The sequence below is a fragment of the Solanum tuberosum genome, unplaced genomic scaffold, assembly GCF_000226075.1.
Source record: "Solanum tuberosum cultivar DM 1-3 516 R44 unplaced genomic scaffold, SolTub_3.0 scf00424, whole genome shotgun sequence".
NCBI classification, from domain to species: Eukaryota; Viridiplantae; Streptophyta; class Magnoliopsida; order Solanales; family Solanaceae; genus Solanum; species Solanum tuberosum.
The window spans coordinates 251,127-276,758 of NW_006239350.1; the positions used below are offsets into that span (position 1 = coordinate 251,127).

Sequence of the window (25,632 nt, forward strand, 5' to 3'; positions counted from 1 at the left end):
ATATAATTAAATTCAATTTCTAAGGTATTTTTTTTAAAAAAAATTAGCTTATTTAAGAGACAATCACTTTTTTGTATCATGTCATTTTAAATTGTTTCTAATAGAAGAAGAATATAAAGACCGCGAATTAAAATAAAAAACTAGTAGATAATTAAACGTTATCTCGCTTAAGGCATAAGCTTGTTGGTAGTTTGATGTACCGTACATATTTTCTCCTTACATATCAATAGTAATAGCATTATTCTCTTATAATTTTTTGTCATGTGTTTTTTATTACTTTTTGTTTTTCTGTGCTTTTACTATACTTGTCTTTAGAATGGTGTGAAATGATTTTCCTATGCTTTTGGTATACGTTACTTGCGTCGAGGGTAATTCAAAAATATTTCTTAAACCTTTACTAAAGGTCTCCATAACCGATGTCCTCCTCAAACTCCACTTATAAAATTACACTAAATATGTTATTGATATTAGAAAATTCATATTTGTGTATATTATTTCATTCAAATTGAATGGAAGCAATTTGAAGAAGATGACATTACTTAAAACTTTATCTATTAAATGCAAAAAATAACCTTTTTAATTAGCGTTAAGAAATACTTCAAAAAATTGGATCAAACTGGCGAGTCATTGCTCAATCGATTTCAGCCCAACCCATTCCGATTCATGTTTATCACTCATTTTCTCTTTCGTGATTTTCCCAAACATTATACAATTTTTTTTCATTGATTTTTTCTTTTTTTGGTGGGGGGTGGGGGTGGGGTGGGGTTTGAGGGGTTGTTTTCATTATGACAACAACATGTAGTACAAAATTAATAACCAATTAATCATTAGATTATGGTGATAATGGAATCAACAGTTAAAGGATTTATTTTTAGAGTCTCATTATTTTTTAAAATTCTGTTATAAGTTAACATAATGCCTTGCTTCTAAACCACTTGGCAGATGGGCCATTTTTATTTTTTTATTTTTATTTATAGAGTGTCGGTTGTATATTTGAATTTGAGCATTTAATTTTATTTTTTTTGGTACACAATTTAACATTTCAATGATGTTACATTTTGGCTTATTATGATGTATTTTCATGAGTAATATTATTTTTTTTTGATAAAATTTATGGATGATATACGATTGGAGTTAATTTCTCATATTTTTATTCAACTAAATAGTTTTTAAATAAATTATTCTAATTATATACTTCTCGATAACAATTATTTCTATAATAATATATTACTATTATAATATGTGACACTTTTTTTTTTTTTGAGTTACCCAATTAAGAAGAATGATACATTTCTTTATATATTTACTAACAATTTAATTTAAATTTTTTATTTTATTCTTAATGAGATTATGATTTATAACCACACGAGTATGTATGACTTTCTTAAAAGACTTATACCACAATTTTCAGAAGACTTTTTTTCATTTTTAAATTTTATGTTCAATCAAACACCTTTGAATAAATTGATACAAGAAATAACTGAATAATCATTATAGATACACAAATTATATAGTAGTAATTATAAAATAATAATAATTATTTTCAGAATTGGAGATAGGGTAAGGGGAAATTATAAAATGATTATACACTGCATATTGTTAAAAATAAATAAATAGAAACTAAAGATTTAAGATCACTTTTTTTGTTGTGAATTGATGCGTAGTGTGAAACTATTTTATTAATTGATAACTTGAAAATATGATAAATTACTTATTACATCTAATTAAATTATTTTAATTAGTGTAAATTTCTTTATACTAATGGGCCATTTTTTAAGTATCTATAACTTAAATGCTTAAAAGTATGTGATTTCTGTAATTTGCCCTATAATTAATAGTGATTTGGAATCAAAACTACTTGCAAATGGCCCCCATTTTATTTTATTTTTAATTAAAGTGTCGGTTGCTTGAAGTTTATAATTAGCTTTTTGTTCGTGCTGCTGGGTTGTAAATTTGTGATTATGAAATATTAATATTAATTAAGAAAAAATTATAGATGAAAAATGTGCAATCGTGCCAAATTAAATCATTTCAAGGTTAATTATTAAAGTACTTTAGATTAGAGTACACATGGGAAAGTCAATTAGGAAGTTTTCAAGAATTTTGTGGTGGTTGTAATTATGAAGTAAATATTAACAAAACTATTTTGAAAATAAATAAATAAATTATATGAGCAATTTGGAATATTTTATATCTGGCTAACACCCTTCAACTTGTGTAACCTAGTTTTAATGTTAAATAATTGCTTTATGGAAAAAGGTGGAGCGCAGGAGCCGAGGTATAGTTTACGAGTTCAGCCAAATTCATGAGTAACTTTGGTCGAAATCTTATTATAAGAACACAATAACTTATTATTAAGAATTCAATAACTTTAAAAAACTAAAATCTCAATAACTTTAAAAAACTAAAATCTCAAACTCATAAACTTCAAATCATGACTCTGCCGCTAAATAATAAACGACACAACATAGAAAAATATAAGGTTATAAAATATACCGCCCAATAAGGTTGAAATGATTTTTGGTTAATATAATATTAACCACGTCATTAAGTTAGAAATTTAGGTTTTGTGACATTACATTTCCTAACTTATCCCCTAATTTTAAAAAGGTTGAAGATAATCTTGAGTTAATTACTTTATTATAGTCATCTAAATGCAGCACGAACCCAAATTGAACCGCAATTAGTGGAAAGAGGAACTTTATGGGCATAATTATCATTATTAGATGGCCCTAGACTTGCCATATGACAACATTATTCTATGCTTTTGTCCTAAAATTTTCCATGATTCCATGTTGACTTGTCTAACATGAGATTAAGGTCCCACTCTCTTATCGAATAACTGATATTTCTCATCAACACAGACGATTTTGCTCTTCAAAACTTTAAAAAATAAAAGAAATCACCTTATCATACTAAAAAAACACGCTAAAATCTTCTCTTTAACAACCATTAAAGGGTCAATCTTTAATCAAAGTGTTAAACATCTTATGATGCCACGTGTCCAACAAGTGGTCTTGTTTTATCAAGGAAAAAATAATCAAATTTGTTGTTGAACTATACGAATAATATTAAAATCGACCCTAATTATAAAAGTTGGATAAATCTAAACTATTTAGCACAATTCAAGAACAAATTAAAACCTTTCCTAAAGTGTATAATATTTATCGTTAATTTAGAAAAATCAGATTATTAATATCAGAATTTATACTGAACTTTAGATTATTGAACCATCATACTCCAATATCCACTTCTCATTTTTTTAATTCCTCAACAATTAATTGTATCTCTTTTTGATAGTGGACAATTATCTGGTTAAGAGGAGAGGGAGCAACATAATGAGTAATCACCAAAATAGGATGTCGTGAGATGGTTGAAATTTTTATATCTTTAATTAGAAATTTCGAGTTCGAGTTCTGAGAATTAAAAAAAAAACTTATTAGTAAGAGCATCGCCTTCACAAATAAATCCTACAGGCTACAACACATAGATCTATATTTAATCAAACTCTAATATCAATACCAGATACCGAAACGAAACTAAATAAATGAATAATGATTGATCAATACATAATGATAAGTACCAACTATTGAAATCTCTTCAAGATCACAAAACGTACTATTTTTTCAATAAAAAAATGGAAGCAAATGTTTTAAATACGTGTAAATAGTTAAATAATTGTCCACATAGCTCTTATCTTTGATTTTACTGGCTAAAAGAGTTTATGTTTTTGGCTGTCTACTCAATAGGATTATGTGGTTTCCATTTTTAATTTAAAGGAATTGATGCTTTTTTTAGTCCAAGAAATTAGGATATTATTTCCAAAAACCAACTACATAAGATAATGGATATATTACACTTTACTAAAAAAAGTTCAAAAAGAATAGTAATATTATTTTGTAATAATTGATTTTGTTATGATGGTTTTGAGGAAGACAATCTAAAAAAGAAATTAATAAGATTTACTTTTTATTTATTATAAGGTTGAAAAATTAGTAAAAGATGGACATGGAAGTGATTATTAAGGCATATTAAAAGTGATTTCTCCACTAAGTAAAATTAAATTGGCAGTTGTCAACTCATCTTAGGCGTGTTATGTGTAAAAAAAGATTCTCTTTTTGTTTGGAAAATAATACTAATAGTTGCTGCCAATTAGATTTGTGAAAGGTCAAGTTTGATATGAAAACATCCCACTTATAGATTTTGAGGATTCTTAAAGGATAAATAATAATTATTATTTTAGAAAAAATGCATTTGGTATATGTAAAAGGTAATATCTATGTCGCATTTGGTATAAAAATGAAGTGTGTTTGGTACTAGATTTATATTTTCGTGAAAATAAGTGAATTTTTGACTTATTTCTTCTGTTCGATATCTAAATATTATTGAAGGTAGGGTGGTGGTAGTGGTGGGATGGGGATGGTGGTTATCAACAGTGGATTAGTTAGAGCCACCATAGGGTGTCCAATTGGACACTCTTCGTCGGAAATTATGTTATATATTTATTTATTTATTTATTTATTTGTGTGTGTGTGTGTGTCAAATTTTACATTTAAATGATATATATTTAAAGTTTGACACCTTTGACAAAAGCTATGCCTTAGGCACAATGGTAATCAATGCCCATTTGTATGGAGTTCCAAATTCAAACTGCAAATAGCACAATATCTTTTTTTATTTATTTATTTTGACAGCCACACATCATTTTTCTTGGACACCCTTAATAACATTTCTGGCTCCGTCACTGCTTATCGGGATTACGCCTTTAGGGTGAAGATAAGATGTGTTGCAAAGTAAGGAGGACAGAATCAATGCGGAATGTCACATGTGGAGCTTAGTTTCCTTACTTCCAATAGGAAAGTTATTTATCTTATCTTAATGAACTCATTTTCCTAATTAAAGAAAATATTTTTAAAACTTTTGACCAATTAAACGTGACAAATTTTAAAAAAACGCTCTCTTAAGAAAAAATTCCTCCATGCTGAACAAACCCTAAATTAAAATAATAAGTAATCTAAAATGGAGTTGCAAGTTGTTTTCTTCTTATTATGTAATCTCTAATAAATAATTTAATGAAACATTTTGTGATGTTCATGATGGAGTGTGGATAGATAAAACTAGGTCATAGAAAAAGACTCTTGGGTTTTTAAGTTGGCAAGACTTCGAAGAAAAGATGCACATGATATCTTAGATGAATTATATATTGGAATGAGAGAGGAGTGAAAGCTCAATAAGGCGAATTACAATTCACATGATACAAATGCTTTTAGACTCGATATAGTACGCAAAGGGCAAATCTATGATTTTTTTTTTGTGTAAATGCAGATAATACGTGTCATAGATTTGAATTGTGACAAATATAATATTAGAATTGAATGTACACTATTTTAGTATGATGATGAGATAAACTTCAGCGAGAACACTCGTGAGTCCTTAAGGAGGGAGAGGATGTATGTGACGCCCATGATTGAAGGTGAGTTTCAAAGAATGATTGACAACCTTTTAGGTTGACAACCGTTTGATGAAAAAGATAAAGTGTTACGTGATATATCTCTTAAGTTGATGTCAATATTGGGATGAGAGAGGAAATTAAATAACTTTATAAGACATATCATAAGTTCACATGATACACATATTTTATGAGTTCATTGATGTATAAAAAGGCAAATCCGTGCAGCCTATTAGGTCAAAACATGTAGGGAGTAGTTCAATTGAAAAGTCCCTCTCCCCCACCCCCCACCCCTTCCCCTGGGTTTTTTTTTTTAAAAAAAAATATAATATAATAATGTGTTATGAACTTGAATTGTGACATATTCTCTTTTCGTCTCACAAGAAAAAAAGAAGAAGACAAACTTGTGATCTGATCAGTAGGTCATGTAACGTAAATAAGTGAATAGAATTTAATTAACAATAATTAAACATTTAAATCATATTTTCTACGACGACTAACTTGTGTTTAGTTTAATTGAAATATGTTGGCAAAATAAATCTTAAGCTACGATAATAAATTTTTCCTGCCCATTGAATATCGAATTTTAAGGCTAAAAAAAATAAAAAAATAAATAAATTTAAGGCTATATTTGTATTGTAGGGTTACACATCACTTTTTTTTCCCCATTGAAGACATCTGCACAAACAATTAATGTTACCTACCTACCATTCATCTAATATCTATAGCACTTTTACAAATATCTAACTCCACATCAGATTACAAGAAAATAAAATTAGAACTTTCAATTAATTTTGTAATTCTTTACAAATTTATCTTAATTTTATGTTTATTTTACAAGAAATTATCATTTTTACATATAAAATAAAATTATCTAAGTGTATTGTTTGGTGTGTTTATTTTTATTTTTAAAAAAACAGAATACCTGTAATGTGCATACATATTATATAGTTTGAATCAAAATTACTGAATTCATATATTCTCGTACATTATACAACAAATCTGACAATCCGTAATAAACATATTAATGATAACTTTATTTGGGCTTTGACTTATGAGTAGCTGGATGGACCATTCAAAAAGTTTAGCCCATGTACTACTAAAGCCCAAATGATGAGTAGCCCAAACTAATGATTGATTATTATGATATATATATATATATATATATATATACGCGTGAAAATTAATGATAAGTTACAATATTTTTATCGAAAAGAAGGTGTTTAAAGAAGTGATGTGGTGTTTTTGGACCAAAAATTGTTAACCGGAGACAATTTTGAATAATTTAAGACGTTTTTTTTACCCTTTTTAGTTAAAACAATTGATTTAAGAAAGTTGAGTTTAAAATAATATTCCAATTGTTTTAATTTGTTTGTCGTACTTTCCTTATTAGTCCGTATAAAAAAAAGTTCCTTTCTTTTTTTGGCAACTCGTTATCTCCTACCATCTATATGACATGTTTTAGATTGCAAAACTAAACAACACTTGACATTTTCAAGTCTTTTAAGTATACTTTTTTTATTTTCTTGTATGACTACATAAAAATGCATTATTCTTATTATGTTATCAATTTTTTATCTCAATATCTCAAGTTATAATTAATTGTAATTTTTAATCAAAAGTTTTCTTATTTTTCTAAATTATCAATCAAACAAATTAAATGAAGGGAATATATAAAACGGTCATAAACAACAAGGTACGAGAACAAAAAGATAATCAAATTTGATGGGGTATAGATATATGCACTAATTAATGAGAAATAGAAACTTAACCCTATTTCCACACTCATTTGAACAATCCAAACTAAAATCTTAAGGAAAAAAAAACCTTCTATTGATGATAACTAGAAAAAATATATATTACGTAGATTTCAATACTATTTTCAAGATAATTTTTAAAAAATATTTCTTGTATAATAACATAAGAATGCATTATTCTTTCCATATTATAAAGTCCTTATTTTAATATCTCAAGTTACCATTAATTTTAATTCTTCAACAAAAGTCTTTTTATAACCACTAGAAAATTACTACCATATGCATTAGAAAGTTATAATTAATATTTACAAAAGTTAATTATTTTCCTTATATAATCATGACATTAGGGATACAGTAAATTTTCTTTTAAAAATTTTAAGTTTTTAATTGAAATGACAGTAGAAATTTGTCTAATATTTTCAAACTTTGAATTAAACTATTTAAACTATATTATCTATCAATGAAATTTTTAAGAACAAGAACCAAAGTATTGTATTGCAACACATGACTAATATTTTATTAACTTGAAAGACTATTTTTTAAGTTATATAATAAGATACTTACTCTTTTCGTACAAAGCTATAAACTATAAGCACGTACATACACTTAAAAAAATTCACTATTTTTAGCGATAAATATCACTGCTAAAGACTTAGGATCATCATTTATTATCACTTCAATAAATTTTGTAACATATATATAACAATACACATGTGGTCCGTATAAATTACTTGATAAAACAACAATAACAATGTATCAGTAACTCTAAACTAGAAATATCAAATCACTCATGGAGTTAATGAGATAATTGAAATCATTAGGACCATGTCAAATTTGAAAAATCGAAGAATTGTATTTACAAATGGATAGAGCATTGTTTTCTATGTATTGCGATCTCATCGATCAAATAAAAAATATTCCTGGATCTCAAAATTCAATCGATGCAATCATCGCACTTGCATGCAATCATCACACTTGCATGCAATCATCGCACTTGCTTTTCTTACCCTCCTATTGTGCCTCCTGAAGAAATGGGAATAGGTTGATACATATACAAGAGGGCATTGATGTAAATATAAAGATTTAGTTAGTTAGTCGTTTATCAAGTTAGTTAGAAGTTGTTATTAGCATCTTAGCTGAGACGTGATAGGTAGTTAGTTAGTCTTTATCACATTATAAATATGATGTAACAATTCATGTGGGTTAATTAATTCAATACACACAATTACAGTTTTCTCTCTAAAGTGATGAATCTTCATCTTCTCTGCATAGATTAGGTCACAGATTATCAATAATTCAACATGGTATCAGAGCTTGAACTCATGATTATGAGTTAGATCTTGCCTAATTTGTGTAGATTTCTGTAATTTGTTGTGTTTTCTGTTGATTCGATCTCTAACAGTGTCTAAAACTGAAATTGATCATCTTCATCCTTCAGACACTACTGGAGTTTCTATCATCTCGATACAATTGACAGGGTCAGAGAATTACTCACTATGGAGCCGTGCGATGCGAATTCAGTTGTTAGGAAAGAACGAGTTGGGATTGGTCGACGATACTTTAAGTATGGACAAATTTGATAAGGAACTTAGTCATCAATGGAATCGCTGCAATGCAATTATAGTGGGATGGATTATGAGCTCAGTAGCAAATGAGTTACTTACAGGAATACTATATGCTAAAGATGCCAGAGTAGTCTGGGAAGATCTCAGGGAGCATTTTGACAAGGTCAATGCATCACGAGTCTATCAGCTGCACAAAGGAATAACAACAATTACGCAAGGTTCAAAAAATATTTTGACCTATTTCTCAAAGCTTCGAGATCTGTGGGTCAAATTTGGCAGCATGGTTCCTAATCCTTGTGATTGTCCTAGATCCAAGGATTTTATTGCGCATATGGAGAGCCAGAAGTTGATGCAATTTCTGATGGGACTTAGTGAATCCTATGATCAGGCGAGAAGCCAAATTCTCATGACTAGCCCTACACCTAGTATCAACAAAGCTTCCTCCATGCTTATTGAAAGGGAAAGCCAACGCACTATGGCCAGCACATCCATGGTAGGACAGGGAACTGAAGTGGATGCGCTTTTAGCTGGTAAAGGAGATGGTTATCAGAAACCACAAAGGAATTGAGAGATATAATGTGACTTTTGTCATTTGAAGGGACACACCAAGCTCAACTGTTATCGTCTTATAGGATACCCTCCTAATCATTTCAAAAATAAGAAGAAATCAGGATAGGGGAACACATCATATAATGTTCAAACAAAGAGAGATGCAGGGATGACAGGAAATGGATCCAATGATGGGAATATGCAAACACCACAATTTAACAGTGGACAATATGACCAGATAGTAAACATGCTGGATGAAAAAAAATCTCATGTCGATATGGCAGGTATGATCCATTTTTTTATGGCTAATATAGAGCAAGAGAAATGGATAATTGATAGAGGGGCATCCAATCACATGACTGCACATCTGGATAACTTGTCTGATGTTAGGGTTATTAATCCAGAGGAATGTGAGAAGGCATATTTGCCAAATGGAGGAGTGACTTTAGTTTCACATACAGGGAAATGCAAGCTTACAGATACAGATGAAATCAATAATGTATTTTTTATTCCAGATTTTAAGTATAACCTGCTATCAGTGTCAAAGCTAACTAGGGAATTGAGTTGTTTTGTGTCATTCTATCCTGACTTCTGTTTGTTCTAGGACCTTTCCAATAGGAAAGTGAAGGGGATTGGTAGAGAGAAGGATAGCCTACACTTCTTGAACTCTAAGAATTCTACCAAAAGAGCAATTGCAGGTAATACAATCACAAATATGCAGTGTACTGATCAACTGAATAAGACAGACTTATTGTTGTGGCATAAGAGATTGGGACATGCTTCAAGCATAACTATGAATGAGCTACTAGGTTGCAAATTAGGTGACTGTAAAGATGTTATGGAGAATTGTAATGTGTGCCCCTTAGCTAGACACACCAGATTAGTTTTTCCTTGTAGTGATAAAAAATCATGTAAGGCTTTCCAACTGTTGCATATGGATGTATGGGGACCTTATAACAGTCCTACTTTTGATGGAAATAAATACTTCCTTATTGTTGTTGATGATTTCACTCGTGTCACTTGGGTATTTCTTATGAAGTTAAAAAATGATGTATTATCTATTTTAAGATCTTTCTTCAAGATGTTGCAAACACAGTTTAAAGTTGATATTCAGACTGTGAGATCAGACAATGGTGGGGAGTTTGTGAATTCTGATTTAGCTGAATAGTTTAAAGATTTGGGGATTATTCACCAGAAAACTTGTGTTTATACCCCTCAGCAAAATGGAGTTGCTGAAAGGAAACATAGACACTTGCTAGAGTTAGCAAGAGCTCTTAAGTTTCAAGGTCACATTCCTATTACCTTTTGGGGTCACTGTGTTCTCACATCTGCATATATTATTAACAGGCTGCCATCAGTTGTTTTACAAGGAAAATATTCTTATGAAATGTTGTTTACAAGAAGCCACGTTTAGATCACCTTAGGACTCTTGGATGCTTGTGTTATGCAAGTTTTTTACCCAAGGCTGATAAGTTTGCAAGTAGAGTTGTACAAGCTATTTTCATGGGTCACTCATCTGTCACTAAAGGTTATATCATTTTTGACATAGCAAAACAAAAGTTTTTGTGAAAAGGGATATGGTGTTCAGAGAGTTCACATTTCCCTTTCAAAATTCTTCTGCATCTGATGGTGCTTGTTCTTCTGATACTGGTTTTGACCCTTCATATGATCCTTCTACTTTTGACACTCATCCTGATATACTCACTTGTCCTAATTCAACTCCTCATGTACCTGGTTTCCCTCCTAATGCCTCTCATGTGCCTACTCTAGTGGCAATTCCTGTACAGGATGTCCATGTTGCACCTTTAGTTGACAGTTATTTTAATCCTCCAAGAAGGTCTTAAAAACTGTCATCTAGACCTCTTTGGATGACATATTATGTGACTACACCATCTAGTAATTCTGTGCAATATCCCATCAGAGATTATGTCTCTTATAAAGGCTTGTCAACTTCACATCACAGTTTTTTGAGTATGTTGAACACTGTGGTTGAACCATCTTCTTATCAAAGGGCATCACAGGACCCACGTTGGATAGAAGCTATGGATATTAAGATAAAAGCATTGCAAGATAATTATACTTGGGAACTGGTACACTTCCCTCCTGGAAGCAACCTATAGGTTGCAAGTGGGTCTATAAAGTCAAGCCTTAGTCCAATGGTGACATAGAGAGGTTTAAGGCTCGTCTTGTGGCAAAAAGGTATAATCAAAGGGAAGGTCTTTGTTACAATGAGACATTTTCTTCAGTTGTTAAGATTGCTACTGTGAGAACTATTCTATCTATAGCTGCTCAGCATGACTGGCATATCCATCAACTTGATGTATATAATGATTTTCTTCATGGAGATCTTCATGATGAAGTGTATATGCAGTTGCCTCAGGGTTTTCCAAGTCAGAGAGAGTCTGGCATAGTGTGTAGACTTGTTAAATCCATGTATGGTCTCAAGCAAGCAAATAGACAATGGAATGTGAAGCTAACATAAGCCTTATTGCATTCTCAATTTCAATAGAGCAAATTGGATAATTCATTGTTCATAAAAAGAGAAGGTGATAGCATAGTGGTCATCCTTATTTACGTGGATGATATGTTGGTGACATGAAATAATTTGGAATTGATCAGAAGGACCAAAGAAGAGTTACACAAAGCATTCAAGATCAAAGATTTGGAAAATCTAAAATATTTTCTCGGGATGGAGTTTAGCATATCAAAGAAAGGAATATTGATGAATCAAAGGAAATACACATTAATCTCACAAACATGACTGGGGGAGCTAAACCAGCATGGACACCATCAGAAATGAATGAAAAGTTAACAGTGATTGAGCTAGATAGGCTTACTGGAAAAGAAGATGGTGATATGTTAGAAGATGTAGGACCAGTGGCGAATTTATGTATAAAATTTGGGTCATCCGAACCCGTGGTCCTCCGACTAAACTCGATATATTACTTGTATAATTATTAAAGAACATATTAAATAAACACTTGTTGAACCCGTTCTTAAAGTTGCTAGATGGTTCACTGGTTTGACAGCCAGATTTTAACACCAAGGTCCTGAGTTCAATCCCAACCAGCCACAATTCACTTCAAATTTTTTTAGTAACTACTACACTCGTTTTTTCAAAAAAAAAAATGAAATTCTAAAGCAATGGTGCACCCGTTTTCTTGAAATCCTGGATTCGCCTCTGTGTAGGACAATATCAAAAAGTCATTGAAAGATAATTGTATTTGACTTTAACAAGGCCTGATATAGTATTCTCAGTACAAACTCTTAGTCAGTTTTTACAGCAGCCAAAGAAATCAGATATGTCAAGAGACAAGCATGGCTTGGAATTATGATGAGCAGCAAAAGATCCAATGCTATGGTAGTATACTGTGATTCAGATTGGGCCTCATGCCCTAATACTAGAAGGACAATATCAGGTTTTTGGTTGAGTATGGGGACTCATTGATTTCTTGGAAGTCGAAGAAACAAACCACAATGTCTAGGAGTTCAGCAGAAGCAGAATACAGAAGTATGGGAAGTGCAGTAGCTGAGGTAGTATGGTTGACAACTCTGATGAAAGAATTGGGGGATGGAATTGAGATGCATGTTGAAGTTTACAGTGACAGCAAAACTGCATTGCAGATTGCTGCAAATCCTGTGTTTCACGAGAAGACAAAACATATAGAAATTGATTGCCATTTCATCTTCTCTGCATAGATTAAGTCACCAATTATCAATAATTCAACACCTCCGTAGTAGTGGTAGCCGAGACACCATAAGATCAATCAAATGAAGTGGTTGTCGTGCTTGAAAAGGTAATTATGGCTCGTGAGCTTGTTACTGGTGTTGTATCACCCACTCACACGACTCCTAGCATGAAGGTACACTTCTCACTACTTCTCACTGCCGCCCTCAGAGATCTCACTCAGGCTAGTGCCTCTCTTGCACATGAATTGTGGACGGTGAAACCCTCGAGCATAGTCTTCATAACTTTTTAGATCTATAAAAAGGAACTTGTCAAAAAGATATTTAAAAAAAAGAAAGAAAACGTAATATATTACGTGCATTAGCGAATGTGTTACTCTAAGATTGAGCACGAAACTTCATGAGTCTAATGCGATCACATTATACAAATAAATGAACATATTTGCTTGTTTCTTTGTAAAAATAGTTTTGAATTCATGTTTTTTAAATTCGCTCTATTTCTCATTTTTTTTCTTTCAGTATTTGAAGGATTAGTCATAATTGAACTATTGCTAACAACACTACTCCAAACAACATAAAACATTAAAGGCGAACCTTGGCTTGACAATTTGTCGAAATGTATGAACATGGTTATCACATAAATATACAGTAAAATATAACAAATAGATAACAATCTCTTCTATTGTAATACTCCACTTTTGTTTCATATTTGTTGTTAACAGTCCATTTAAGATAGAATTAATTAATTTATTTCCTATTTTGGCTTTAAAATTAATTCTTTTTGAAAGTATGAACGTTGTAACGTTCCAACTTCCAAAAAAGTTTCTCCACTCTTAATTTTGGTATAGGTAAATTAGTTCTCATCTTCTTATTTATGATTTCTTAAGAGACGTGTAACAAAAAAAATGAACGAGTATTATGAGATAAAGGGAGAATATGTTTTTTAGTTTAAGATAACAAGATTACAAGTTTTTTTTTTTTTTACTTTTCAACACTTTGTGTCAAGTTAAAACCAGAAAAACAAATTAAAACTAAGGGAGTTTCTTATTTATTTTCTAATGTTTGACAAATAAGGAACATGATAATTTATTTTTCTTTGAAGAATTGCAACAATAAAACTTGGACGTAATCATTATTTATGCAAGATATTATAATATTTAATTTTAGGTTATGTTGATTTTGAATGAACAAATTCTTCATTCTTTTTAGTTGGAATTTTACATTTTTCTAACTCTATCCAAAGGGTGCATTCTATTTTTAATGGTGTTTGGTAGTTCAGGTTGATATAATCTGCCAAGTGTCTAATTGTTTAATTGTATAATACAAACTTGTATTATTATAATCCATATTACCTCAAAAAAAATAGAAAAAATATTACATGAAAACTAAACATGTTAGGCTTGTGCTGACATCTTGTTTACTTAATCTTGCTTTAGTGGAATAAACTTTTTAGTATGAAAAGACATGATTAGGTGTACTCCAACATTAATAAAGTAGGGAGATTATTCTATCGAGCAAACATGTGTTATGTATTTATTTAAAATAATAAAAGCTTTAAAAACTACAATATATATTCGGTTTAAAAAAATAATATATATATATATATTCAGTTTAATATATTTCTCGTTATATATGTTTGCTCGAAGTAGTATCAATTCGCTTTTTATAGGTATGAATTGATATATTGTATTGTTGGCCTTTTAAAGTAAATTATTGCTACGTTTGGAGTCAACTATCACTATGGTTAATAATACTTTTTTGTTCCAAATTATATGACACGATTTATATTTTGAGCTAGAGTCAAACTTATTGTTTTGACTGATAATTTAGACCTACATTCTTTAAGTTTTTAGAAAAATAATTTACATATTTAGAAATTAAATAAAAAGTACTATAAGTCAAAAGAACGAAAACTTAAAATATTTAAAGAGCATACAAATAATTGCAATAAAAGATTTTTATTATTTGATTCTTGAAAGCTAGCCTATATATCTCCATCTCCGCTCTTCTTGTTCCACTAATAAGCTCCCGTAGCAATAGCAGCCCTTGTGTTAGCTTTTGGGATCGCGTCGAAAAGTCCCCAAAAGTAAAACACTAACAAAGGCGACTTCATATCTAAAAAAATTTGAATCCGAGACTTCTGATTAAGGATGAAGGAGTACTTACCACTCCACTACAATCTTTATTAATCTGTGTTAGCATCTTAGAAAACCGTAATATAATATCAAAATTATATCATATAAATTGAGACAATAAAGTCAGGATAAAAGAAGAAGACGGTGATGTAAAACCATTCAAAGTAGAGAGGCTACAAAAGGACGCTTGGATTTGGTAGAAAAGAGCCTAAAAGAATCTTTCAGATGAATTCAAACGTTATAATCAAAGTGAGAAAAGAGGAATTAGGAAGTTTGTTACATTTGCAATTTTGCACGTATACATACAAATGGATTGTAGGGACATGTTTGACTTTGTAAATATTTCAATAAACATTTAACAAATTTGGAAATGCAACCAATCACTTTCTTTAAAGGCTTAAGTCCTTTTCATCTAATGCACCATTTCAAGAAAACACATAATTTTCAATTATCAACTACTGTATCTTCTTTTTATGTAATCCCATATCTCCATCTACCCCACCCTCAGCCCCATCCACCCACCTAGACGCGGATTTAGAAAGATGAGAGTGTTTATCTGAATTTCTTCGATAAAAATTATACTATGTATAAGGTGAGAGAGAGAGAGATTTTGAATTTCTTAACAATGAATAGAGGTTCGCGCAATATTTTCGGCGTTCAAAACTTTGAGATTTCAAGAATAAATCTCAAGCAGGGGGACCTACCCTTTGTCTAGGGGTGTCGAGCAACACTCCTTCGTCGGAAAATTACGTTGTATATGGAGGTCAAAGTTTTGTTTAATAAATATAAATATATGGATTGACACCTCTTGAAACAAGTTGAAGGTTTAGTCTATTGGTTAAGGGGTTGCAAAAACTCCATGAGGTCATGTGTTCTCAAGCCCTACTAAATTCATTATTATTTTTTTTACTATAACCATTGACACCCTTGATGAAAATCCTGCATCCGCCACTGATCTCAAGTGTTATACTTTTATTATTCAAATCTCCTTTGGTAAAATTTCTGAATCCGCTATTGTTCCACAACTCCACACACTCTATCTCCCCATTAAGTTACTTGCAACAATAGTTTGTAGTAGTTTATAACCCATTAAAATATATTGATAGCGTAAAAACTCTTTTCACTATGGATATATATAAGTCAGGGGCATATTTAATGTCATGTTCATGTTTAATTGAATCTAATACTTTCGACGTGGTATAAATTTATGTTAAAATTTATTAAAATTACAATTCAATTATTCCGAAATAGAAGAAGTATGAATTAGATAGACAATTCAATTATTTCGAAATAGAAAAAGTATGAATTAGATTGAGTATTAAATAGCTACATAAAGTAAAATAATAGTCGAATTTAGAGTTTCAAAGCATAAGATTAATTTAGTAAAATACACTCCTAATTAGGATTGCGTATCGATCGGTTCGGTTTTGAAGTTTATCTGTTCGACTTATCCACTATCGATTTATAGATATGCTAAACTGTTATAGAACCATTAAAATATTAGCTTATCATAACCATTTAGATATTGACTTATCAGTTATTAATCATGCACATGAATTCATATGAATTCACAGATTGTCTCTTGCTCAAAAACAAACATTGTCACATTATAGAATACGAGGCTTCGGCTTGGCTCCCAAACCCATGCCATTTTCTTTCTTCTTTTTCATTTTTTTAGTAACAAAATAAACCAAAAGTAGGACCTACCGGAAATAAAAGTATGAAACTAAACTCTAAGCCAATGACTTTCCATACAAAATGATAGAAATATAATTATTTAATTTACTATCGGTTATGATTAATCCCAAACTATTCGATAACCTGATAATAAAAAGGATTAAAATAATTATCAAAATTTGTAAATCAATAATCCATTACCTATTTTAATTCGATTTTGAATAACTCTACTTCTAATATTCATTTATCAGTTTCAATTCGATTTTGAATAGCTCTACCTCTAATATTCATTCATATTACTTTACTCGTATTGACTGGACAGATTTATGAAGACGAAATGACAGGAATATAATTATGGATGTCGTTTTGGACCCGTGCTTGACCTTTGTCTTATCGTTCAAATAATTATTTGTCTTTATAACATTAAACAAACAATAATAATACTCTGTTTTCTCTCTCTGTTTGTGAATGGAGTAGCATATCGGTCACCATTAATGGAATAGTTATTTAGTCAACTCACATAAAAAAGAGTAGTTGTATCTTCTCCTCCTCTTCTTAATTACCCCATTCTTCACCCTTTTCAAGATTTTCCTTTCATTAAATCCTCACGTAAACTCCAAGAAACCAAATATCCATCCCCTGTTTCTGTTTCTGCTGCATGCAACAAAAACAGAGCCATAAGTCAAATAACCTTACTTATATGCTTCAAGTTTTCATATTATCTTTCAAATCATGTCGATGTTTAACAAATTATTGTTGGTTTGGTTTTTTGTTGTAACACTGGTTCTTGGATATGTGTTTTCTGAAACAGAGCTTGAGGTTCTGTTAGAGATAAAGAAGTCATTTCTTGATGACCCTGAAAATGTTTTGTCAAATTGGTCTGATAAAAATCAAAATTTCTGTCAATGGAGTGGTGTTTCATGTGAAGAAGATACATTGAAAGTTGTGAGATTAAATCTTTCTGATTGTTCAATTAGTGGTTCAATTTCACCTTCTTTTGGCTTTTTGCATGACCTACTCCATCTTGATCTTTCTTCTAATCTATTATCAGGTCCCATTCCACCTACTCTGTCTAATCTTTCTTCTTTACAATCTCTTCTTCTTTATTCTAACCAACTCACTGGCCCCATTCCCAATGAAATTGGCTTGTTGAAGAATCTCCAAGTTCTTAGAATTGGTGATAATGTTGGCTTAACAGGGCTAATTCCAAGTAGTATTGGTGATCTTGAAAATTTGGTTACTCTTGGTTTGGCTTCATGTAGTTTGAGTGGTATGATTCCTCCTGAGTTGGGAAAACTCGGGCGGGTTGAGAATATGAATCTGCAAGAAAATAATCTTGAAAATGGAATTCCTGCTGAGATTGGTAACTGCTCTAGTCTTGTTGCGTTCAGCGTTGCAGTTAACAATCTCAATGGATCAATCCCGGAGGAGTTATCTATGCTTAAAAACCTTCAAGTTATGAATTTAGCGAATAATAGTCTTTCAGGACAGATTCCTACTCAGCTTGGAGAAATGAATGAGCTGCAGTATCTCAATTTGCTTGGTAATCAGTTGGAAGGTTCGATACCAAAGTCGTTGGCAAAGTTGAGTAATGTTCGGAATTTAGACTTGTCTGGTAATAGACTTACTGGTGAAATTCCTGGAGAATTTGGGAATATGGATCAGCTACAGTTCTTGGTTCTGACTAGTAATAATCTTTCGGGTAGCATACCGAAAACAATATGTAGTTCTAATCGAAACAGTAGTTTGGAACACATGATGCTATCTGAAAACCAACTTTCTGGTGAGATTCCTGTGGAGTTGAAAGAATGCATTTCACTAAAGCAGCTTGATTTGTCTAACAACACGCTTAATGGTTCGATACCAGTAGAGCTGTATGAGTTGGTTGAGTTAACTGATCTCCTACTTAACAACAACACATTGGTTGGTTCAGTTTCTCCGTTGATTGCAAACCTAACCAATCTGCAAACATTGGCATTGTCGCATAATAATTTTCATGGCAATATACCGAAAGAGATTGGGATGGTCGAAAATCTTGAGATTCTGTTTCTATATGAGAATCAGTTCTCTGGAGAAATACCAATGGAGATAGGGAATTGCTCCAGATTGCAAATGATCGATTTTTATGGGAATGCATTCTCAGGACGCATTCCCATTACAATTGGAGGGCTGAAGGAGCTGAATTTCATTGATTTTAGACAGAATGATCTCTCTGGTGAGATTCCTGCCAGTTTGGGAAACTGTCATCAGCTGAAGATCCTTGATTTGGCGGATAATCGTCTATCTGGTAGCGTTCCTGCTACGTTTGGTTATCTTCGAGCATTGGAGCAGCTTATGCTTTATAACAACTCACTTGAAGGTAATCTTCCTGATGAACTGATCAATCTTTCAAACTTGACAAGAATAAATTTTTCTCATAACAAACTGAATGGTAGTATAGTTTCCCTGTGTAGTTCGACGTCTTTTCTTTCGTTTGATGTTACAAATAATGCATTTGATCATGAGGTTCCACCCCATTTAGGATATTCACCATTTCTTGAAAGGTTAAGGCTAGGAAACAATCGTTTCACCGGAGAAATCCCTTGGACATTGGGATTAATCCGTGAGTTATCACTGCTCGATCTCTCTGGAAATGAATTGATTGGTTTAATACCTCCACAGCTTTCTCTGTGTAGAAAGCTCACACATCTCGATCTCAATAACAACCGGCTTTATGGATCAATTCCATCTTGGCTCGGAAACTTGCCACTCTTAGGTGAGCTTAAGCTGTCCTCAAATAAGTTCTCGGGACCTCTTCCTCGAGAATTGTTTAACTGCTCAAAGCTTTTAGTGCTATCTCTAGAAGAGAATTCTCTCAATGGAACTCTGCCCCTTGAAATTGGTGAACTCAAGTCCCTAAATATCTTAAATTTCAACAAAAACCAACTCTCTGGTCCCATTCCATCTACCATTGGCAACTTAAGCAAGCTATATATACTCCGTCTCTCGGGAAACAACTTAACCGGTGAAATACCAAGTGAGCTTGGAGAACTCAAGAATCTTCAAAGCATACTGGATTTGAGTTTCAACAACATCATTGGTCAAATTCCTCCTTCTGTTGGGACACTTACTAAGCTTGAAACACTTGATCTATCTCATAACCATCTCACCGGAGAAGTTCCTCCTCAAGTCGGTGAAATGAGCAGTTTGGGAAAGCTTAACCTCTCCTACAACAACCTTCAAGGCAAATTGGACAAACAGTATGCACATTGGCCAGCTGATGCATTCACGGGGAATCCACATCTTTGTGGAAGTCCTCTACAAAATTGTGAAGTCTCTAAGTCCAACAATCGGGGTTCAGGACTAAGTAACTCGACAGTTGTGATCATTTCAGTGATATCGACTACTGTGGCTATCATACTTATGTTGCTTGGAGCTGCCCTCTTTTTCAAGCAAAGGCGAGAAGCCTTTAGAAGAGGAAGCGAAGTGAATAGTGCTTACTCATCCAGCTCTTCTCAAGGACAAAAGAGACCACTTTTCGCAAGTGTAGCTGCTAAGCGTGATATCAGGTGGGATGACATCATGGAAGCAACAAATAATCTAAGCAACGACTTCATAATCGGATCTGGTGGTTCAGGAACTGTCTATAAAGCTGAGCTGTTTAACGGAGAGATCGTGGCAATCAAGAGAATACCAAGCAAGGATGATCTCTTGCTAGACAAAAGCTTTGCAAGAGAAATCAAGACACTTTGGAGGATAAGGCACAGACACTTGGTGAGGCTACTTGGATACTGTAACAACAGCGGAGAAGGTTCCAACGTATTGATTTATGAGTACATGGAGAACGGAAGTGTGTGGGATTGGCTTCACAAGCAGCCAGCTAATAATAACAAGAGGAAAACATGCCTCGATTGGGAGGCAAGGCTGAAGATAGCGGTGGGATTAGCACAAGGAGTTGAGTACCTTCATCATGATTGTGTACCCAAGATCATTCATAGGGACATCAAATCAAGCAACATTCTACTAGACTCAAACATGGAGGCACATTTGGGAGATTTCGGGCTGGCTAAAGCCGTTCATGATAACTATAATTCCTACAACACTGAATCAAACTTGTGGCTTGCTGGTTCATTTGGTTATATTGCTCCAGGTATATATCATTCCTGAATTCTCGAGTATTAGCATTCGAAAATAGTTTTTTATTTTTTTTATACTAAGTTGCTTATTTGTTCGCAGAGTATGCTTATTCTTCGAAGGCAACAGAGAAGAGTGATGTTTATAGCATGGGGATTGTACTGATGGAGCTAGTGAGTGGAAGGATGCCAACTGATGGGAGTTTCGGAGAAGACATGGACATGGTGAGGTGGGTTGAATCGTGCATCGAAATGTCTGGGACAGTTAGGGAAGAGCTCATTGATCCTGTTTTGAAACCATTGTTACCTAATGAAGAAAGTGCTGCACTTCAGGTGCTGGAAATAGCACTTGAATGCACCAAAACTGCACCTGCTGAAAGGCCATCTTCGCGCAAAGTTTGTGATCTGTTGCTACATGCATTCAACGACAAGGTGGTTCATTCTGATAAGATGAGTCCAGACAATTACGTCTAGACGTTTAGTTCAATGGAAATTTCCTAAGTTTTGTAAGATCAGATAATATCTATCTTGTGAAAAAATTGAATATGTAAAAGCATTGTTTCTGCCTAGGAAAGGTTTCCATAAGAATATATTATATATCTATTTTTCCTTTGAAGAATCCTGTTTGTGTTATTTCTAGGAAGAATGTTAACGCAAAGAACGAAATGTAGTAGAATTTAACTAATAATGTTATCAACAAGAACGACAACATATCCAGTGTAATCCCATAAGTGGGGTCTAGGGAAGGTAGAGTGTATGCAGACCTTACCTCTACCTCGAGATAGAGAGACTGTTTCTAACAGACCTTCGGCTTAAAATAAAGCATATAGTAGCTAATAATATTATCCATTTATCCAAGATATAGACAATGATGTAGTAAAACTTTTGAGTGAGCCAATAACAAAGTCAAAGTATTTTGGTCCCTTCTCTCAAATGAAGGATGTGCTATATTTCAAGTCTCGACTCTCTACATCCACGAGGTATGGATATTGAAAAACCATTAAACTGTGAGAGGGGGAGTGGGGGGGATTGTAGAGATGACCGGTACGACAATCGAAAAAAATAGAAAAAATTATGTTTGTGATTGAGAAAGAAAAGTGAGACGTGATTAAACAGGTCTACGTTTTTTTAATTTAATTTAATTTATTCTGTCCTTTTCTATAATATGAAAATCTGACAAGTCGATAGCATTCAAATGAATAAAAATGAACCTTAATCTTTCTATGATTTCGTTTTTATGTTTATTTTCTTATATCGTGTATTTTAAATTCACATTGTCATGCATGTTAGTCTTCTTTTTTCGGTAATTTTCATATATGGCTAATATATTTCATAACTTTTCAATGAGAATTTCACATGATTATTTTGTTGACGTAAATTAGAGTAACTTTTATTACTATAGTAACAATTTAAATACCTATTTGTGGTACTTGCCAAATAAATTGTGATAACATTATCTTATTTCAATTTTGTAACTTTATATCTCTCTTACGTTACTCTAGACTAAAATATTTATTTTTAGTCCAATTATGAGGAAGACACAAATTTATCGTTATTTTTTTCATCAACAAAAAATAAATTTGATGCAATAAGAGCCTTTTAAAGTATTAATTTCATAAGTCATTATTATTTTTTCTTTAGAAGTGAAAATGCATAGTAACGTATTCAATCAATGCATAATTTATAAAGTTTGCCTTTAAAATTTATTTGAGTAATATGTAGTAACTCATATTTCATAAGCCGTTATCATTATTGAGAAGTGAAAATACATATTACCATAATGCAAATATAATATTTTCTATTATATATTTTGTTTGTTGTTAATTTATTTTGACCGATTACATGTTAAACAGTTAAATTAATACAAAATATTCAGCAGTTTATACAGTTGCATTTAGAATTATTTGAATAATATATACATTATCTTGATCTTGTTTTTCTATTAAGTCGTTATTGTTAATGTTATGTGAAATACATAGTAACGTATTTAATGCAAATAAAAAAATGATAATTTTGTTTAGTGTTAATTTGTCCTCACCTATTACATGTTAATAAAGTAACACATTATCCGAAAATTTATAAAATTACCTTTCGAATTATTTGAGTAATATGAAAAATCTAGTAATTTATAAGTCGTTATAGTTATTGAGTGAAAATACATAGTAACGTATTTAATGCAATTAATTGTTTGTTTGCGTCATTACCTTTTTTTAATTTAAAGGAGTATACACAATAAAATATGACAAGTAAAATGAATCGAAGTACGTGCTAAATAATGACATGAAAGAATTTAAATAGATAGTGATGATGAATCATCAGTGCGTATTAATTTATAACCTAGAAAGAATAGCATATTCAAGTTTCTTGTATAAAAAAAAAGAATTAATTCCACTAACAATAAAATTTAAATAAATATCGTTATTTCTTAACGTAAGCACATAAAATACAGGTTAATCAAGAGGAACCCATCATATTTTAAGTTCTTTTATTATATTATAATTGATTTGATTTTCAAAACATATTGCGACATTCATTAGAAATTCTTATTTAGTTGATTATTTTTTTGAGTTAGTTTTTATTTGATGTTTTTTAATCTATATTTCTATTTATTTTTTCGAGTTTTATTTGTAATAAAAAACTATGGAGGTGTAAGAGGTGATCGATGTGATGATCAATGATAGAAAAAATGTGGCAAAGATACGTATTTGTGCTTGAGAAAGGAAAGTGAGACGTGAATAAATGGATCTATATTTTATATTCATTCTATGCTTTACTATAAAATGAATATATCATAAATTAATAGCGTCCAACTCAATAAAATAAATATTTTAATTATTGAATTTTGATGTTATGCGATAAAGTTATCAAGTTTGACGAAAGATATGAAATATATTATTTATTTATTATGCTTAAGCATAAACTTCAAATCTCAAGTTAAAGGAGAAATTTCATCCATCTAGCGGTTTTTTAATGCCAATTTTTTTCAAAAGAAAATTATAATAAACAAAACTATATGGCACTTGGTAAAGCGTAAATCTTTCTACATTTTTTATTTTTTCCTTCAAATTGTGATGTTAGTCTTCTACTCTTCTTCCTTCTAATGAGAATCTCACATGATTAACCTGACTTAGTAGGGAAAATATATTTTATAAGTGACGTTCTACGTTTATTATATCTTCCCAAACACTTTAACGCCCCCAACTCCTACTTCTTTACCATTCCAACCCCGCCACGCCACGCCACACCCTCCCACTTTTATTACTTTTGCTAAATTACATATGAATGCTCTTGAGAATTAAGATAACATTTTTTTTACTTAATTACCAAAAATAAGTAAAATTCAATTTATTTTCCAAAAACAAAATATTTGTTATGAAAACATTTTTCATGAATGTTAATTGCAACACAAACATTGCAATTTTGAATTATAAAAGTAATTATCAATAAACATTCAAAGTTAAAATAAGTGTTGGGATTTAGAATATATCGTTGTGAAAGCAAAGTAGATGATATACGAATTTCTAGTGTACCCATTGGAATAACGCTTTATTGGACCTTACATATAATGGAAATTGAATTAATCAAGAGTTCAATACGAGTACCAAATACAAAATGAGAAATAAAAGATACATATAAGCAAATTTACCTCTACCCTGAAATGGCAAGTACTCCTATATCGTTAACGAAACGTCGATACATTCACTGAATGTTACCTAAATGTGACACATTCACTGAATGACCAAAAAGTTTCTGAAGTGTCAAGTTCATTACTAGTCCAGTACTATTTTGTATCTTCCTTTCTACTTTACAATTTTCCCATGTGCATTAATACTTTACAACAAATTCACCAGAGTTTTCCCAGATTATACATATTCATCATAAAGAGGACCTAAAAGAAGTCTCAACTTAGAAACACATATCCTACAATTGGTACTAAACTTAATTTGACACAGAATAGGAAAAGTTGGAATATACACAAATAAGGAGATGCAAAAAATGATACGTATCAAAAAGTGACAGAAGAATGATCAAGCAAACATCTTTTATACTAGTACTGAGTCGAGGGTACAACAGAAACAACCTCTACCTTCACAAGGTATGAGTAAGGTCTATGTACACACCACTCATCCCAGACCCTGCTTGTCACGGGATATGTTGGTAGTGGTGGTGAACAACTCAGATACATGATTAACAAAGAAACTGAGGACTTTGATATAAACATAATATATACTCATGGAACGTCCTGTGATAATTTCTATAACAGATGCATCAAATCCACCAAGAAATAAGTTCAGACAAGGCTGGCACTTTGTATAGGTTGGGTTGCTGGATATGGGATCCTCGTAGTAGGCTGGACCTAGATCCAGCCGAGAGAAGGCAGTCTTTAGAAAAAAAACAGGTTTGGAAAGCAAAAGAATGCTTGACGTTTTCTAATCTTCTTCCTGCCCTAGGAGTAGCACAAAAAAGAGGAGGGTTCTAAGCTCCCGCTATGTGCGGAGTCTCTGGAAGAGCCGGACCACAAAGGTCTATTGTACACAACCTTACCATGCATTTTTGCAAGAGGTTGTTTCCACGGCTCGAACTCAAAAGGAGGGGCTACCATTACTGGACTAATGATAAAGCACTGTCATATCATGTTATGCAAGTGAAACCTTACAGGTAACAGGTGTTTCTGGGGGGGGGGGGGGGGGGGGGGGAGGG

At 31.9% G+C, this 25,632-nt stretch overlaps 2 protein-coding genes across 2 annotated transcripts; both read left to right on the forward strand.

Moving 5' to 3' along the window:
- The first annotated feature begins 8,507 nt into the window (after positions 1-8,507).
- LOC107058045 (uncharacterized) lies at positions 8,508-9,339 on the forward strand. Its single transcript, XM_015303337.1, has 2 exons — positions 8,508-8,538; positions 8,609-9,339. The coding sequence occupies exons 1-2, from the start codon at positions 8,508-8,510 to the stop codon at positions 9,337-9,339; spliced, it is 762 nt and encodes a 253-aa protein (XP_015158823.1).
- A 7,958-nt stretch (positions 9,340-17,297) lies between these two features.
- On the forward strand, positions 17,298-21,541 carry LOC102590832 (LRR receptor-like serine/threonine-protein kinase GSO1). The gene is made up of 2 exons (XM_006363174.2): positions 17,298-20,948; positions 21,035-21,541. Exons 1-2 carry the CDS (start codon positions 17,552-17,554, stop codon positions 21,403-21,405), a joined length of 3,768 nt encoding a protein of 1,255 aa, XP_006363236.1. The 5' UTR covers positions 17,298-17,551; the 3' UTR covers positions 21,406-21,541.
- The last annotated feature ends 4,091 nt before the right edge of the window (positions 21,542-25,632 follow it).

Bases quoted from the DNA above. Each gene is read 5' to 3' on its own strand.
- LOC107058045 (XM_015303337.1), top strand. From the start codon at position 8,508: ATGGTATCAGAGCTTGAACTCATGATTATGA. The intron at 8,539-8,608 runs GTTAGATCTTGC...GATCTCTAACAG, and splicing joins GCTTGAACTCATGATTATGA to TGTCTAAAACTGAAATTGAT.
- LOC102590832 (XM_006363174.2), top strand. From the start codon at position 17,552: ATGTCGATGTTTAACAAATTATTGTTGGTTTGGTTTTTTGTTGTAACA. The intron at 20,949-21,034 runs GTATATATCATT...ATTTGTTCGCAG, and splicing joins ATTTGGTTATATTGCTCCAG to AGTATGCTTATTCTTCGAAG.